Raw genomic sequence first — 18,779 nt, 5'->3', positions numbered from 1 at the left:
ATGAGAGAAGTGTGGCTGCTTCCTTTCAGCCCTTGTTTTAGGCCAATCTGATGCTCTCACTTGTCCCCAAGATCTAGTGATTTCTACTTTGAACAAGAAGGAAGGACAGAGAGTACGTACCGTGGACCTTTGATGCTCCTCCCTGAGGAGCTTTCCAATCCGGTTGCTACATCTCCTGATTCCAGGGAGGGAGCCTGATGGTTCATGCTGATAAACCATTGATTGAATCATTAACAGGTCTTTTGTTCTTTGATTTTTGCCTTAAAAATGTCAGTTCAGAGTAGTGTTTTTCCACCTCAGCATTATTGACGTTTGGGGATAGATAGCTCTTTGTTGGGGGGAAGGGGAAGCCGTCCTGTGCATTGTAGGATGTTTGGTAGCATCCCTGGCTGTTACCTACTAGATGCCCATAGCAACTACCCCCTTTGCCCACCCCACCCACCCTCCAGTTGTGACAACCAAAAATATCTCAAGAGGTTGCCAAATTTCTCCTGGGGGGCGGGAGCCACAGGGCATAGTCACCTTGCCTCTTCTTTCCCATGAAGAACTCAACTAGGACCCAAGTCCACACTAACAGTGCTGTGGTAAGTCCAGTCAATGGCTTTTGAACCTTCATTTCTGGTGTTCTCTTTATGTCCGATTGTAATGTTCTCCAGACTTGTCTTTCACAGGCTTTATTCCGAGTTCAACTCGTCCTGTGTGGGTTTTTTTGGCTAAAATTCCTCAGGACAGATTACCACTCAGCTTGTCTTTCCTCAGGCCGCCTGCAAGCCTCTTTCCAAGCTCATATTTCTCAGTTGCCAGGATATTAGGCTCCTGACCATACTGCCAGCAGGAAGAGAAATTTTCTCCCCGTGACTAACGACGTGGTCGTTTGTTACCTGTTCCCCGTGCTCAGATATGTGATGGAGGCAGCTGCCAGTTCTTTCTGCCTTTTCCCCCATCTCTCCACGCCTTCCTCTTTTTCCTTTTCCTCCCAGTGTTCCCATGGTGGCTCCTTGCTGGAGCCCGAGGACAGACTGCTGACAGGAACATCCCTTGAATATCTCTGCATCTGGACAGGGCCATTGGCACCCTGCATGGGTGGCTGAGCAACGCGTGGCTTGCTGTATTTGTCTGTCTCCTGCTTAAGGCCCAAGAATTTGAATCTGCTCCAACATCTAAATGTTGCCGTTGTTAGGACAGCACGCTGCCATAGTACCACAGGGCCAATATTAAACATGTTTATTTGGGTTCCATATATTAAGATTTTGATTTGTTACTACTGCTGTTGCTTTCTGATGCCTCACAACTGTGACACTGAGATAGGGGACATATAGTCCGTTATAAAAGCCAAATAAACTAGAATATGTAAACTATATTTGAAAGATTTTTGTATCTTTAACCATTGTAAATGTAAATATATTTCTCCTAATGTTTTGTTGAGTCAAAGAATCCTTTGAGTTGGCCAACTGATAGTGGTTTGGTGAAGCACATTAAGGGTACCAATATTGAATAAGCAGGAGGAAGAGTTAATACCCTGCAAAAATGAAGCATGTCCTCCCGGTTGTCTGATCATTGACTGAGGTGTATTTAAGGTATGCAGCCTCGTACAACAGGAAAAACTGAGTATGAGGCATGGCCAGAAACCAATTTTAAAATATACAAGAGTTTTTGAAGGAAAATTCGAAGCGTGAAATAATATAGTGATTGTCATTCATGTGTCAGCTCACATCAAGTTACCTCAAATGTTTTAGTGAAGTTAAGTCTTTGGGGGTTGAAATTTGATGTTCACTCCGAGGCACATGTTGGATTTGAAATATACCAGGCTTGGGGTCTTCTTTCTCTCATGCCATTTTGCAGAATCGTAGGCTTTGGTGGGAAACAGTGCAGTTCCGTAACACAAAAGCATAAATTCTCAGATTGGTAGGTCCTCGGAGCACATCTGCCAGTCCCCGTCTAAAGTGTTTAGCAAAGCAGAAGAGGAATAATCTAATTGGGTTGATCCATTTCAATTACTGAGACAGACACAATTGTTGGTAATGGATGAGTTGTTGTTGTTTTTTTTCCAATACCTCTTAACCTCATAAACTATGGAATTCATATCTTCAACATGCACTTCACAGTAGCAAGATATCTACCCCTCTTCCCACCCACTCGGCCATTTCAATATGCACAGTTAATGAGTATTAAGTTTAAAAAATAACCTTAAAAGAATCAATTTCATGGTGAATGCATCTAGTTAAGCAAGCCATTTAAACAACATTTTACTCGTGTGTAGCAGACCATTTTATAAGTTACTGATAGCTTTACAAGCCTGTGTTTCAGACAAGCTAATTGGCTGTCTCTGATGTGTTTGGGGCTTTCACTCATTAACTCTCCTTCCTGTCTAGTACATACTTGACTAGCTCTCATACATATAGGTAGGACTTTTTTAACAACCGTATTCTCTTGCCAGGAGAAAAGTTTTCATAGATAGATTTCTTCCTACTTATGATATTTGCCTTCTTGAAATAAAAATAAATCATAATTGAGTATTATCCCAAACATGGAAGATACAGAATCAAGTATAACACCCTAAAAATGCTTGGTATCCAAAATGAATGTCGTTTTGAAAGAATGGAATAAAGGGAGGAGAGAAGAGAAAAAAGAAAAAGTGGTGAGCTGTTGGAAGCTGGCTGCCTCTGTAATTAATGGCTATGTTATAGATGTTATTGAAAAGGCCGATGCCTGCGCCTGCATGCAAAGACAAGCGTACTGGTGCTTCTCTTTTTGCATGTGTCAATGCTTTCCATTCTCTGAGATAAGAATTAGTTGCTTTATTTGAACACAGATTAAAGGAATAGCTCAAAACGTAAGTGTCCTATGGGTCTTGAGATTTCTTGAGTGGTTCTGTTTTCCATGATAGGCTGTTTACTTTTCTGTTTACAAAACAATTCACTGCAGCTGCCTGTTGGTGTATGTATATAATAGAGTTTAAATCAGCTAGGCCTATAGTTTCAAAACTGTTCGTGAAATCCCACCTCCTATATGAAACCTTGGCCTAATTAATTGTGAAGAGTGGTAACTTCTCTCCAATATTCAGTTTCTCTCCTTTACTAACATTTTAATATGGGGTGAAATATACTACACGTTGTGTTGCCCTTTTCATTATAGTTTCATTGTACTGGGTACATTAGAGAATACAAAATAATTTTTTCATTGTTTGTGCCTTCAAGGAACTGAGGAGTCATACATATGAAAAAAATTAGAGAATAATTATCCCAAGTCTGTGTTATTTTAGTAAAACTAGAAGATCCTAGTGAATCTGGGTGAAAATGGAGTTCACCTTAGACTTGTGGGGATGCTTCATCCCCGATGAGTCTGGATATCTTAACCCATTCATTTATATAATAACTATTGATAATGTCTGTTTTAAAGAGAAGGTAATGGCTCACATAAATGAATTCATAATTGCCAAAAAGTAGAAGAAGCTCAAATGTCCATCAGCTGATGAACCTGGATAAACAAAATACAGCCTATCCGTAGAATATAACATTATTCAGCCATAAAAAGGAAGGAAGTACTGGTACATGCTGCATATGGTGAACCTTGAAAACATTATGCAAAGTGAAAGAAAGCAGGCACAATTTAATTTAAAATGTGTAAGCGATCAGAATTGGCCTCCTATGTAGAGAGGTATGAGTGTTTACTTAAACTTGTAAATAGTATTAGACTAGCTCAGAACTTGAGAGTCATTGAATATATAAATTTAATGGAAGAAATTTTTAAGTATTCTTACTAGAAAATAAATAATTCCTAGCTACTTCAGGATGTTTTGATTCTTAAGATAGTCTAAGAAAATTGAATATATTAAATTTATAAATGGAGTTTTGAAATGTTTAAAGTGGTTAACTTAATTAAGTTTTTAAATGGACCTAAATAATATTCATCCCCCTGAATGTATTTGTTAAAACTTAACAGATGTATAAATAGAGTATTAAGACTTTTAAGTTGAATATAATAGTTTCAGGAAAAACTAGGTTTCAGATACTATAAATTTAATAAATTGTATATCCCTTTTAAAACTGCAAAGTAACAATAACTGGTATTTCTGCGCACTAAAAGCCATCCTTAAGGACACCAAAACCCTCAAACTGACAGGTTACCCCGTACCCTGGAGTCCCTGTGGCCTTTAGGAAGTCTCCACATGAAAGAAACCCAGGCTGAACACAGAGAAGAAAAAAATAGGGCTTTGCTGAGAGGTGTCCCTTCTGCCTGCTAGACCACAGCTGAGAACATCTGAAATTATAAGTGGGGCCTGGCCAGGTTGAAAAGCCAACTTCTCTGTCCCCCTAAAGTGTGAGGTAGAGCGGAGAGGAAGAGGGCTGGCAAGCCAGGTCACACGGAGGCCCCTGCCAAGGGCTTCTTGTGCCTCTGCTGGACAAAGCACGAAGCTGCAGGATGTGGTAGGCCAGGGTTTGGGAACTTTTTTTTCTCTAAGGAGCCGGATAGTAACCCTTCTAGGCTTTGCAGGACACGCTGTCTCTGTGGCAATGACTCAGTTTCGCCATTGTAGCATGAAAGCAGCCATAAATAAGTGAATAAGCATGACTAGGTTCCAATAAAACTTTATTCACGGGGAATTCATAGTGGCGTGGTGCGGAGGAGGGAACCAACAGTGGCTACAGTGACTAAGGTCACTTCGACTTTGCAAAGTTTCTTCTATAACATTAAGGCTTCCCCCTTGAGGTGATAGGAGGACATCTGCTGGGGCTTCAAAGATGTTGCTTTGCACCTGTGGATGGAGGCATCTGGGGTGGGAAGCAGGAGCTGGAGCCAGGGCCCATGTGCAGGCATCCCTGCAGGCTGCTGCAGGCCGGGTAGAATCACTGGAGTAGTGGAGGGTGCCAATGGGGAGACTGGGTCTATTTCACTGCCCCCTGAAAACAGGAAGCATCTAAACCTAAGTCTGTGCTTTTCACAGTGATTGTCTGCTAAGCAAGATTTGGGGCTAAGTGCATGAACCCCCACACACACCCAGGTATATCAAAAAGAGAAAATAGGTATATTGATCATTTGTTCTGTAATTCTAGATTAGCAAATTAAGCAAAAATAGGAGTGCTTTTCAGATCCAAAATCTCACCAGCAAAGCAAATGGGGTCATTTTATTTGGCTCTTCTGGGGCAGGCTAAAACCTCCTGTGCAGTGGAAGCCTAGGTTTCTATATAATTATTGTCACAACATATAGCGTTCTAGACACGTCAGAGGTTACTGCCTGGGCAAAGAGACTTCTAATAAGGGTGAGGCTCAATCACAGGTCACAACCTGCAATCATTTGTCTGGTTTTTAATTATTCCAAGGTCAGACAGGCTGCCCTCTGCTTAAGAAACAAGCTGTCTTATCAGAACTACAATTTTATATTACACTTCTATATTACTGCTTTTATATCGAAAGCAGGCGTCCATTATAAATATACATCCCAAAGTAATACTACGTATTGGTTAACATCAAGTTGCCATTTTCTGGTCTCTATTAGTACTCAGTGAAAAGGTATAATATCTACTCTGTGTTGTCATGTCTTTGTAACTGTGGCAAATTGGTTTTACTTGTATTATTTACTTCTGCCTTTAATGACATATTTAGTACCTTTCTAAGGATTTCAAAATCCTGAAAGCAGTACAGTGAAAAGGGGAACAGCTGGTGCAGCTCTCTCTAGACTAACCTTTCTTTGAACAAGCTGCCAAGAATGCACGCTGAAGAATCTTAATGGCGCCCAGCACTTTATCTCCGGACCCCGTCCTGGAGCCGTGGCATGGGCAAAGTTCTCTCTGACTTTGTTGAGGGTTGCCAAGTGAAGCCTGTTCCATGAGCTTCTGCAGTGAAGACAGCTAAGCTAGAGGGTCCCTTTGCAAACATCCATACAAGATGCATATACTCAGTGATGTGCTGGTAAGCATTTAACAGCCAATTCTCTAGAAAGAAAAAGTCCTGGTTTGTTGCTCTTGCCTATTTCCACAGTGTAAATACTCCAAACCATGGCCAATTGCACGACCTGTGTGATTTGACATCCTTGTGTCTGGAATTGGAAAGAAAAGGCACACAGTCAGTATTTCAATACAAAGGTTTTCCCACAGCGTGACGTATAAATACAATAGGTGCATCTGCTGTAGTGACTACAGTAAGGAGCTAGGGTGTAACTGAGCAAGGACGGCTACAGTCATGGACAATATCGTGCAGAATTGCACAGTCCGGGCTTCCCTGGTGGCGCAGTGGTTGAGGGTCCGCCTGCCGATGCAGGGGACACGGGTTCGTGCCCCGGTCCGGGAAGATCCCACATGCCGCGGAGCGGCTGGGCCCGTGAGCCATGGCCGCTGAGCCTGCGCATCCGGAGCCTGTGCTCCACAACGGGAGAGGCCGCGACAGTGAGAGGCCCGCGAACCGCAAAAAAAAACAAAAAATTGCACAGTCCATTCAGGCTCAGTTAACATCCTCTTAATTGGAGCCCTGGGGTAAATTTATCATCCAGACGGTACTTTTTTTTTTTTTTTTAATTGAACTACAGTTGATTTACAATGTTGTGTTAGTTTCAGGTGTACAGCAAAGTGATTCAGTTATATCTATGTATTCTTTTTCAAATTATTTTCCATTATAGGTTATTACAAGATATCAAATACAGTTCTCTGTGCTATACAGTAGGTCCTTGTTGTTTATCTATTTTCTTTATAATAGTATGTATCTATTAATCCCAAACTTTTAATTTATCCCTCCCCCCCGACCATACTTTTATCAAAGAGTTAAGAACCAATATGAACCTGTCCCCAAAAAACATTATTCATACAGTTCTTTAAAGAGTACAAACCATGCAATGGACACATTGCTATGACAAGGAAACCATATTGAATCCACTGGGTTCAAGATAGTTAACTGAGTCGTGTTCTCTTTCATCATCCTCCAGCTCTCCCTTCTACCCATCAAATCCACAACTGCAATTTTTCCTGGCTTTCAGAATTTTGTTGACGATCCTCACCCTGTAGTCTCTACCGTCTGTCTTATCTGTTGACCTGTCACTATCAATTGGAAGGAGCCAAAGTTGTCAACCTAGACTCCGTGAGTCCTGATTCCTTCTCAAAAGATGAAGAAAGAAGGTGCCTTTGTTCTGAAGTGTTTTTTTTTTAACAATCTTCTATCAAGATACTTCTTATTCAAATTGACTTACATGATTTCAGAATTATTCTAAATAATAATATCCCTCTTCATGTGAATCAATTGCTTTTCCTACTTTCAGTTGAAGTATAGTCAGAGTGCTCTAAGTGAGTGAAAAAGCCTTTTGTAAACTGTACAGTACTGAACAGTCTTTCATGGCCACTAAAAAGCCAGGAGCAGGGTGGGGACTTGTAATCTTAAAACACAAATGATGGGCTTCCCTCGTGGCGCAGTGGTTGAGAGTCCGTCTGCCGATGCAGGGGACACGGGTTCGTGCCCCGGTCCGGGAAGATCCCACATGTCACGGAGCGGCTGGGCCCGTGATCCATGGCTGCTGAGCCAGCGTGTCCAGAGCCTGTGCTCCGCACCGGGAGAGGCCACAACAGTGACAGACCCGCGTACCGCAAAAAAAAAAAAAAAAACAAAACAAAACACAAATGATGAGGAACGTCCCCTCATCCGGCTGTTGTTTCTGTTTTGTTTTGGTTTTACAGTATTCCCTCAAATCAGTGGAACCCCATACACTGGCAAGGGGAGCGCTGGCACAGGTAGCTCATTAGAGCATGTTCACGAGGCTCATTCAAGAGGCAGTGGTTGAATGAATGAAGCTATAGGAAGCCAGCTTTCAGGATGCAGATTTCCAAAACTGCTTATACTAATCCTCACTCCACCACAGCCACCCGCAAGCTTAAGAGAGGTCCGTTATAATTGGCTAGTTTTTTGCAGAGGGAATATACGTGTTGTGTGTAGATGGAGATCTGGGGAAGATGGGAGAGGAGAGAAAATATCCAGCTTCTATCTCTAGTGGTGAATGTATGCAAAAATAAGCTAATAGCCCCAGACAGGCTCAAGAGATACCTGCATCCACAGGGACAGGATCTGGACATGTGGTATTCTGGACGTGTGAGGGGAGAGGGTGCTTTTAGTTACAGCAGTGACTGGTTGGTGCTAATGGCATTGCATTCATTAGAACTAGAGGTGACATGTTCTAGGGTACACAGCACAGTCCCGTGCATCCTAAAGAATTGTCACAAACCCCCTTTTTAATGTCTTGCCACACATTCATGTGGGTCAAAGCACTGTTTATAAATATCTGAGCTTACAAAGCAACTCTATGTAACATGAAAACACTAAGTAACCCCTTGTGGAGCATTCTATCACCCAGCTCCCCAAAATTGTTTAAAGGAAAACGAGGCCAACTCTGACCACACACTACTTACATGGTTTAATAACAAAAACAGAAAAAAACAAGCAGCTTATCGTCATAAATAAAATAAGATTTGCAGGTTTTTAAAAAGGAATGACCTATCATTGCAGTTCAGAAACTATTTACGTGACTTCTAGAAATGTAGTCACAACAGGTTTGCAGGAATTAAAAATAAAATTTTTGAATGTGAAGTAAGGGCAAGATAGGAAAAACAGTGAGTATCATTACAACCCCATTAGGGGTCCTGTAAGTAGGAAAGAATTGTTTTGTTACTTCTCTACTCAAGGAAACATAAAGGACATCTCCTACCCAATGAGTGGGTCTCCTATGCTATGTAATGTCTCACAGGTTCAACAGCTGCTACAAACATTATCAGCAACGAGGTGGTGCCGATTTGTCTCTGTTATATTAGGACTTTACAGTAAATGCAATGTGTGGATAACAATGCAGTAATTCAAATCACCCAGAAGTTTTGTGAGTGAAGAAAGGGCTCTGATGACATAGCTAAAATAGGTTGGCAACTTATAGTGACTTTGTTTTCCTATCTCTAGGGCGGATCCATGGCCACTAACAAATGCCCACTCTCTGTGGCCATCCCGAAAATAGCTCGATGCCCACACGTTGCCAGGCAGCTGTATTCTGAGGTCATTCCCCCAAGTGCCATCCCCAGAGGCCAATGTGAAACAACCACCAGCTCCTAATTCTAGCAGTTTCCAGTTAGCCATGACATTTAAGTAGCTGATAAAGCAGTCGAAAGAGTTGGGTTCATTTCTCTTGAATCATTTTTAAAATGTTTATCTTGATAAGAAAATAACCTTTAAAAAATGATGTCGATCATAAAAAATAGATCCTTGCATCATAGGCAGTTTTTTTAAACCTTAAAAATAATAAGGTTATTATGTAAGCACATGTAAGCATATGATTTATGTTAGTCAAACTTAAACATCTTTCTTTAAAATTATACATTGGCATACAGAAAGACAGAGAAAGCAATCATGGACAAGTCAAGTGTGACAGTGGGTCATTTTTATTGTAGTGATTGAGGGGAGGCGGTAAAATGTGAACTTCAGGTTAATATAAGAAAACAAAATAAAAAATGTTATCCTAAAGAAAAAAGTTCAAGGCAGAACATTAAGTCTTCATCTTCTCCTCTCTTGTATTGTACTCTTTGGCTTTAGAAACATAAAACTCTGGGTAATGAAAATCTATGTTCTTGTGGCAAACATAGTCACTTACTGTACTTGAGTATCATTGGAATGCCAAACTTGTTTTTAAAATGATATTATAAAGGTAGAGTGGTGGGGAATCATTTGGATACCAGTAGGGTGAATATGGCAGAATTAGGTACTCACTTAGGTTACAGATGTGAAAATCTCGGGTTACCCAGCTGTATTTGCCAGCTTAATACCAATAGGCTCCTTCATCTGGTGACCACCCTGTAATTGAAGCTTCCATTTCCTTCTCATGTTTAATATTCATCAGGAACAACTTCTGAAACATAACTACCTTTGGACATCTTTATTATCTTCCAAGTGTGCCTACGTCATAGACTATATTTTCAGTTGCCTAGTAACCAACCTGATGAGTGGCTAAAATCCTTACTGTGCTTTTGTGACTAATCCATATTGCAAAATGTCACAAGTTATGATATTTTGTGATTATTTACATCTAACGTTGTTTTTAAATTAGCTGTCAATATGCTACTAGTATGAATTCTGTGAATTTTTAAGTAAACCATTCGGAGGAAGTAGTGTTAGTAATATGCACTTACTGTGTTAGTCTTTATTTTAATAGTATTGGATTTCTTGCCACTAGTCCTCTTCCCAGGTCTTAGCAATACTTAAAATGCTGTCCTTTTAAATTCGAGGTTATAAAATGTGACAAGGGTACAAATTCCTTCGTGTACCAGATTTGCATGTGACATGCTGTCCACTCTTGATGGGAGGCATCATTGATCAAATACCAGACTGGTAAGCACAGGCTTCCCCAATTTTGCACTTAGTGGCGTGATCTGAAACCTGTCTTTGTGGCAGAATCAAGGAGACTAGCATCTCAGATTTAAAACTCTTTAGAGCAGCCACCTCCTCCTTCTAGCTATAGATTTAAACATGATCCCCACCTGTTACTCCTACCAGCTCTTCTCTCCCCCTGCTGGCCCACAGCTCCCTCAGTCCACTGACTGGCAGCCCCTCTCTTGGTGCGGCAAGGTTGGTCCTTGGTGCTGGTCATTGCACAAGCAATTGCATATATATATATTTTTTTGACTCATCAATTCTTCATTAAATTTTTTTTTGAATTTTTTAATTTAATTTAATTTAATTTTTTATACAGCAGGTCCTTTTTAGTTATCAATTTTATACACATCAGTGTATACATGTCAAACCCAATCGCACAATTCATCACACCACCACCCCCTCCCCCGCCGCGGCTTTCCCCACTTGGTGTCCATACATTTGTTCTCTACATCTGTGTCTCCATTTCTGCCCTGCAAACCGGTTCATCTGTACCATTTTTCTAGGTTCCACATGTATGTGTTAATATACGATATTTGTTTTTCGCTTTCTGACTTATTTCACTCTGTATGACAGTCTCTACATCCAGCCACGTCTCTACAAATGACCCAGTTTTGTTCCCTTTTACAGCTGAGTAATATTCCATTGTATATATGTAACACATCTTCTTTATCCATTTGTCTGTTGATGGGCATTTAGGTTGCTTCCATGACCGGGCTATTGTAAATAGTGCTGCAGTGAACATTAGGGTGCATGTGTCTTATTAAATTATGGTTTTCTCTGGGTATATGCCCAGTAATGGGATTGCTGGATCATATGGAAATTCCATTTTTAGTTTTCTAAGGAACCTCCATACTGTTCTCCGTAGTGGCTGTATCAATTTACATTCCCATCAACAATGCAAGAGGGTTCCCTTTTCTCCACACCCTCTCCAGCATTTGTTGTTTGTAGATTTTCTGATGATGCCTATTCTAACTGATGTCAGGTGATACCTCATTGTAGTTTTGATTTGCATTTCTCTAATAATTAGTGATGTTGAGCAGCTTTTCATGTGCTTCTTGCCCATCTGTATGTCTTCTTTGGAGAAATGTCTATGTAGGTCTTCTACCCATTTTTTGACTGGGTTGTTTGTTTTTTTAATATTGAGCTTCATGAGCTGTTTATATATTTTGGAGATTAATCCTTTGTCCGTTGATTCGTTTGCAAATATTTTCTCCCATTCTGAGGGTTGTCTTTTTGTCTTGTTTATGCTTTCCTTTGCTGTACAAAAGCTTTGAAGATTCACTAGGTCCCATTTGTTTATCTTTGTTTTTATTTCCATTACTCTAGGAGGTGGATCAAAAAAGATCTTGCTGTGATTTATGTCAAAGAGTTCTTCCTGTGTTTTCCTCTAAGAGTTTTATTGTGTCCGGTCTTACATTTAGGTATCTAATCCATTATGAGTTTATTTTTGTGTATGGTGTTAGGGAGTGTTCTAATTTCATTCTTTTACATGTAGCTGTACAATTTGCCCAGCACCACATATTGAAGAGACTGTCTTTTCTCCTTTGTATATCTTTTCCTCCTTTGTCATAAATTAGTTAACCATGCATGCGTGGGTTTATCTCTGGGATTTCTATCTTGTTCCATTGATCTATGTTTCTGTTTTTGTGCCAGTACCATATTGTCTTGATTACTGTAGCTTTGTAGTATAGTCTGAAGTCAGGGAATCAGATCCTTCCAGCTCCGTTTTTTTCCCTCAAGACTGCTTTGGCTATTTGGGGTCTTTTGTGTCTCCATACAAATTTTAGGATTTTTTGTTCTAGTTCCTTAAAAAATGCCATTGGTATTTGGATAGGAATTGCATTGAATCTGTAGATTGCTTTGGGCAGTATAGTCATTTTCACAATGTTGATTCTTGCAATCCAAGAACATGGTATATCTCTCCATCTGTTGGTATCATCTTTAATTTCTTTGATCAGTGTCTTATAGTTTTCTGCATACAGGTCTTTTGTCTCGCTAGGTAGGTTTATTCCTAGGTATTTTATTCTTTTTGCTGGAGTGGTAAATGGGAGTGTTTCCTTAATCTCTCTTTCAGATATTTCATCATTAGTGTATAGGAATGCAAGAGATTTCTGTGCATTAATTTTGTATCCTGCAACATTACCAAATTCATTGATTAGCTCTAGTAGTTTTCTGGTGGCATCTTTAGGATTCTCTATGTATAGTATCATGTCATCTGCAAACAGTGACAGTTTTACTTCTTCTTTTCCAATTTGTATTCCTTTTATTTCTTTTTCTTCTCTGATTGCCATGGCTAGGACTTGCAAAACTATGTTGAATAATAGTGGTGAGAGTGGACATCCTTGTCTTGTTCCTGATCTTAGAGGAAATGCTTTCAGTTTTTCACCATTGAGAATGGTGTTTGCTGTGGGTTTGTCGTATATGGCCTTTATTATGTTGAGGTAGGTCCCCTCTATGCCCATTTTCTGGAGAGTTTTTATCATAAATGGGTGTTGAATTTTGTCAAAAACTTTTTCTGCATCTATTGATATGATCATATGGTTATTATTTTTCAGTTTGTTAATATGGTTTATCACATTGATTGATTTGCGTATATTGAAGAATCCTTGCATCCCTGGGATAAATCCCACTTGATTATGGTGGATGATCCTTTTAATGTGTTGCTGGATTCTGTTTGCTAGTATTTTGTTGAGGATTTTTGCATCTATATTCATCAGTGATTTTGGTCTGTAATTTTCTTTTTGTAGTATCTGTGTCTGGTTTTTATATCAGGGTGATGTTGGCCTCATAGAATGAGTTTGGGCGTGTTCCTTCCTCTGCAATTTTTTGGAAGTTTGAGAAGGGTGTGTGTTAGCTCTTCTCTAAATGTTTGATAGAATTCATGTGTCTAGCCATCTGGGCCTGGACTTTTGTTTGTTGGAAGATTTTTAATCACAGTTTCAAATTCATTACTTGTTATTGGTCTGTTCATATTTTCTATTTCTTCCTGGTTCAGTCTTGAAAGGTTATACCTCTCTAAGAAGTTGTCCATCTCTTCCACGTTGTCCATTTTATTGGCATAGAGTTGCTTGTAATAGTCTCTTAGGATGCTTTGTATTTCTGCAGTGTCTGTTGTAACTTCTCCTTTTTCATTTCTAATTTTATTGATTTCAGTCCTCTCCCTTTTATCTTGCTGAGTCTGGCTAATGGTTTATCAATTTTGTTTATCTTCTCAAAGAACCAGCTTTTAGTTTTATTGATCTTTGCTATTGTTTTGTTTCTATTTCATTTATTTCTGCTCTGATCTTTATGATTTCTTTCCTTCTACCAACTTTGGGTTCTGTTTGTTGTTCTTTCTGTAGTTCCTTTAAGTATAAGATTAGATTGTTTTTTTGAGATTTTTCTTGTTTCTTGAGGTAGGCTTGTATAGCTATAAACTTCCCTCTTAGAACTGCTTTTGCTGCATCTCATAGGTTTTGGATCATCATGTTTTCATTGTCATTTGTCTCTAGGTATTTTTTGATTTCCTCTTTGATTTCTTCAGTGATCTCTCGGTTATTTAGTAATGTATTGTTTAGCCTCCATGTGTTTGTGTTTTTTACGTCTTTTTCCCTGTAATTCATTTCAAATCTCATAGCGTTGTGGTCAGAAAAGATGCTTGATATGATTTCAGTTTTCTTAAATTTACTGAGGCTTGATTTGTGACCGAAGATGTGATCTATCCTGGAGAATGTTCTGTGTGCACTTGAGAAGAAAGTGTAGTCTGCTGTTTTGGGATGGAATGTCCTATAAATATCAATTAAATCTATCTGGTCTATTGTGTCATTTAAAGCTTCTGTTTCCTTATTTATTTTCATTTTGGATGATCTGTCCATTGGTGTAAGTGAGGTGTTAAAGTCCCCCACTATTATTGTGTTAGTGTCAATTTCCCCTTTTATAGCTGTTAGCAGTTACCTTATGTATTGAGGTGCTCCTATGTTGGGTGCATATATATTTACAATTGTTATATCTTCTTTTTGGATTGATCCCTTGATCATTATATAGTGTCCTTCCTTGTCTCTTGTAACATTCTTTATTTTAAAGTCTATTTTATCTGATATGAGTATTGCTACTCCAGCTTTCTTTTGATTTCCATTTGCATGGAATATCTTTTTCCATCGCCTCACTTTCAGTGTGTATGTGTCCCTAGGTCTGAAGTGGGTCTCTTGTAGACAGCATATATCTGGGTCTTGTTTTTTTATCCATTCAGCAAGCCTGTGTCTTTTGGTTGGAGCATTTAATGCATTCACATTTAAGGTAATTATCAATATGTGTGTTCCTATGACCATTTTCTTAATTGTTTTGGGTTTGTTTTTGTAGGTCCTTTTCTTCTCTTGTGTTTCCCACTTAGAGAAGTTCCTTTAGCATTTGTTGTAGACCTGGTTTGGTGGTGCTGAATTCTCTTCACTTTTGCTTGTCTGTAAAGCTTTTGATTTCCCCATCAAATCTGAATGAGATCCTTGCTGGATAGCGTAATCTTTTTTGTAGGTTCTTCCCTTTCATCACTTTAAGTATATCATGCCACTCCCTTCTGGCTTGTAAAGTTTCTGCTGAGAAATCAGCTTTTAACCTTATGGGAGTTCCCTTGTATATTATTTGTCGTTTTTCCCTTGCTGCTTTCAATAATTTCTTTGTCTTTAATTTTTGCAAGTTTGATTACTATTTGTCTCGGCATGTTTCTCTTTGGGTTTATCCTGTATGGGACCCTCTGCACTTCCTGGACTTGGGTGGCTATTTCCTTTCCCATGTTAGGGAAGTTTTCAACTATAATCTCCTCAAATATTTTCTTGTGTCCTTTCTCTCTCTTTTCTCCTTCTGGGACCCCTGTAATGAGAATGTTGTTGCATTTAATGTTGTCCCAGAGGTCTCTTAGGCTGTCTTCATTTCTTTTCATTCTTTTTCTTTTCTGTTCCACAGCAGTGAATTCCACCACTCTGTCTTCCAGGTCACTTATCCGTTCTTCTGCCTCAGTTATTCTGCTATTGATTCCTTCTAGTTTAGTTTTCATTTCAGTTACTGCATTGTTCATCTCTGTTTGTCTGTTCTTTAATTCTTCTAGGTCTTTGTTAAACATTTCTTGCATTTTCTCGATCTTTGCCTCCATTATTTTTCTGAGGTCCTGGATCATCTTCACTATCATTATTCTGAATTCTTTTTCTGGAAGGTTGCCTATCTCCAGTTCATTTAGTTGTTTTTCTGGGGTTTTATTTTGTTCCTTCATTTGGTACATAGCCCTCTACCTTTTCATCTTGTCTATCTTTCTGTGAATGTGGTTTTTGTTCCACAGCCTGCAGGGTTGTAGTTCTTCTTGCTTCTGCTCTCTGCCCTCTGTTGGATGAGGCTATCTAAGAGGCTTGTGCAAGTTTCCTGATGGGAGGGAGTGGTGGTGGGTAGAGCTGACTGTTACTCTGATGGGCGGAGCTCAGTAAAACTTTAATCCCCTTGACTGCTGATGGGTTTGTCTGCGTTCCCTCCCTGTTGGTTGTTTGGCCTGAGGCAACCCAACACTGGAGCCTACATGGGCTCTTTGGTGGGGCTTATGACGGACTCTGGGAGGGCTCACACCAAGGAGTACTTCCAAGAACTTATGCTCCCAGTGTCCTTGTCCCCATGGTGAGCCACAGCCACTGCCCATCTCTGCAGGAGACCCTCCAACACTAGCAGGTAGGTCTGATTCAGTCTCCCCTGGTGTCACTGCTCCTTCCCCTGTGTCCCGATGCACACACTACTTTGTGTGTGCCCTCCAAGAGTGGAGTCTCTGTTTCCCTCAGTCCTGTCAAAGTCCTGCAATCAAATCCCGCTAGCCTTCAAAGTCTGATTCTCTAGGATTTCCTCGTCCCGTTGCCAGACCCCCAGATTCGGAAGCCTGACATGGGGCTCAGAACCTTCACTCCAGTGGGTGGACTTCTGTGGTATAAGTGTTCTCCAGTCTGCGAGTCACCCACCCAGCAGTTATGGGATTTGACTTTACTGTGATTGCGCCCCCCCTACCGTCTCACTGTGGCTTCTCCTTTGTCTTTGGATGTGGGGTATCTTTTTTGGTGAGTTCCAGTGTCTTCCTGTCAATGATTGTCCAGTAGCTAGTTGTGATTCTGCTGTTCTCACAAGAGGGAGTGACAGCACGTCCTTCTACTCCACCGTCTTGGTTCCTAATCTCATATTCTTTTTGAAGTAAGTCATTTTCAGAGCCTTGAAGAAAAAAACCTAAGAGAATGGAGTCTACATTTTCCATAAGAGGGAATCCTCTTAACAACATGATTTGTAAAATACCTTGGCCAAAAATTGTCCTGAAATTGTGGACCCATTTTCTGGTCTGTAGGTGAGCTTTCCATTACTCTTCAGAATCAGAATTAATGAGAGTTCTTCCATTCTCAAGGGCTTCTTTTGCTTTTCAGGAGTGGTATTTATTATGAATTTGCAGACATCTTTAGGAGTACTTCTGGGACACACTTGAACTGTAAAATGTTAGCATATTTGTGGTTCCTAAATTACCATAAAAACTTAGTGTTATTTATATCTTCTTACTCACATAAAAAATGTACACACATATTAATACCACTTTGAATGGTGTGTCTCTGCTGTTAACAGTAGTCTGGTGCTTGTGATGAGAAAAGCAAAATGAAACCACATTTGGAAGTGGCATCAGATTGGGACACCTTTTTTTTCTGGGTCAGGTATTGACTAAGGTAAGGCCTGGGGATTCTCCATGGCACATGAGATTTAACACAGTTCATTGACCAAGAATGTCTTTGAACAATGCCTCTTCTGATGTTGCCACTCACTGTATTTGATGTTATGTAAACCCTGCTGGGCTATAAATACAATGTCCTTTTCTTGTGTGATGTAGTGTGTGTTTGTGTGTGTGTGTGTGTGTGTGTTTGTAACTTCGTGAACTTTGTACTTTATCATACCCTTTGAGAGAAAATCAATACTTCTGAAAGCCATAATAATTTGATATTTATTCACAGTCAGGAGTTGGTAATCCTGGATGTTATTAGTCAGTATCCTAGCCTCGTACACAGTAAGAGTGACTTGTGACCTGTTATTAATGAAACAGATTTTTCAGATAGCAACTGCTCCACCTTACATACCAGTTATAAGGTCTTGATTTTCCCCTCCCTGAAAATTCAGGACTGGGGGGGAAAAAGAGCTAGGAGACTTTATGTATGTACGTGTATTTATGTAAGTTTATATATGCAGATACATACACTCGGTTTCTATCCTCTTTCTTAGAAAACCACCTTCCCAGGTCTCAGAAATACATGCCAGAGACATGTATTTAAATGAGAGAAAGGATTATTTAAATTATTTTTGTTGTTGTTGTGTGTGTATTTGATGGTCAAAATAATTGTCTTGTGTAATCAGTAGTGTACATATTATCGGCCGTCACCAATTTAATAAATTAACAAGGTAATGTAGTGAAAGCTACTGTGCTAGAGTTATTTTGATTGAATTGCAACTTTTTGGTGTCTGCAGTGTATTTTTGCCCTGTGCCATAGTACATATAATTCTTTCTTAGACTTCGTCAGACCTCCCATGCCGTTAAGTGAATGGATGGAATGGTAGCTTGCAAGGGGGTCATTCACCCCTAAAAAAAACACTCCTGGGTCACAACATATAACCCACATTATAACCACAGCTGTGGATGGGATTCTAGCAAGTCCCGGCCATCATGGTTCCTATAACTTCTTAAAATCCCCCTACTTCATTACTCACAAAATTTCGGTATGAGAAAGATTCCGAGATGATTAATAACATATTTCTCTCCCCCCTCCCCAATTAAGGTCAAAAAATATTTTGAACTTGAACCACTTGCACGTGGAAAACGCTGGATTCTGCAGCCCTGCTCGCTGGATGACATGGATGCACTGAAAGACAGCTTCTCTCAGCTGATAAATTTGTTAGAAGAAAAAGACCATGAAGCTGTAAGAATGTGAAATTTGGTGAAGAAAATGGGTTCCCACAAGGCCTTGAACCTATCATGTTAGTTTCTCCGTTTAATTTTATTTTGGTATCAAGACTTTAATGGCTTCAGTATCTGTTTTCTTCCAGTTATCTCAGACTCTCATCTCTCTTATTAAAGTGAATATTCTGTAAATCAGGTGAATTATCATCGGCATTACCGTCAAGTATACACTACTGAGAGAGAATTTATTCTCTGTTTACCACTAATTATCTTCACCGCATGTCTCTTCCTTCTGTTGTTCTAAGCGTCTCTTCTCTAGTGTGTGCTAAAATGGATGGAATTCGTGGCTCACAGAAATCAAATCCCTTATGGAGGACTCAGGGAGACCGAGAACCTCGGCTCATTTACCCTGGGTTTGGGGTGGAGTACTGTGTGACTAGGGCTACCCCATAATATGTGTATCATTTTC

The 18,779-nt window shown here is 39.8% G+C and overlaps 1 protein-coding gene across 1 annotated transcript in view; it reads left to right on the top strand.

Annotated features, from left to right (window-relative positions):
• The window catches only part of ARL15 (ADP ribosylation factor like GTPase 15), a 280,614-nt gene extending 262,273 nt beyond the window's left edge, over nucleotides 1-18,341 (top strand). Inside the window, exon 5 of the mRNA XM_065873645.1 lies at nucleotides 18,189-18,341. Within this exon, the coding sequence (XP_065729717.1) occupies nucleotides 18,189-18,341 (153 nt within the window). The remainder of the gene's footprint in view (nucleotides 1-18,188) is intronic.
• The last annotated feature ends 438 nt before the right edge of the window (nucleotides 18,342-18,779 follow it).

This window comes from Phocoena phocoena, chromosome 3 (genome assembly GCF_963924675.1).
Source record: "Phocoena phocoena chromosome 3, mPhoPho1.1, whole genome shotgun sequence".
Classification (NCBI taxonomy): domain Eukaryota; kingdom Metazoa; phylum Chordata; class Mammalia; order Artiodactyla; family Phocoenidae; genus Phocoena; species Phocoena phocoena.
This window is presented reverse-complemented; position numbering and strand designations above follow the sequence as displayed.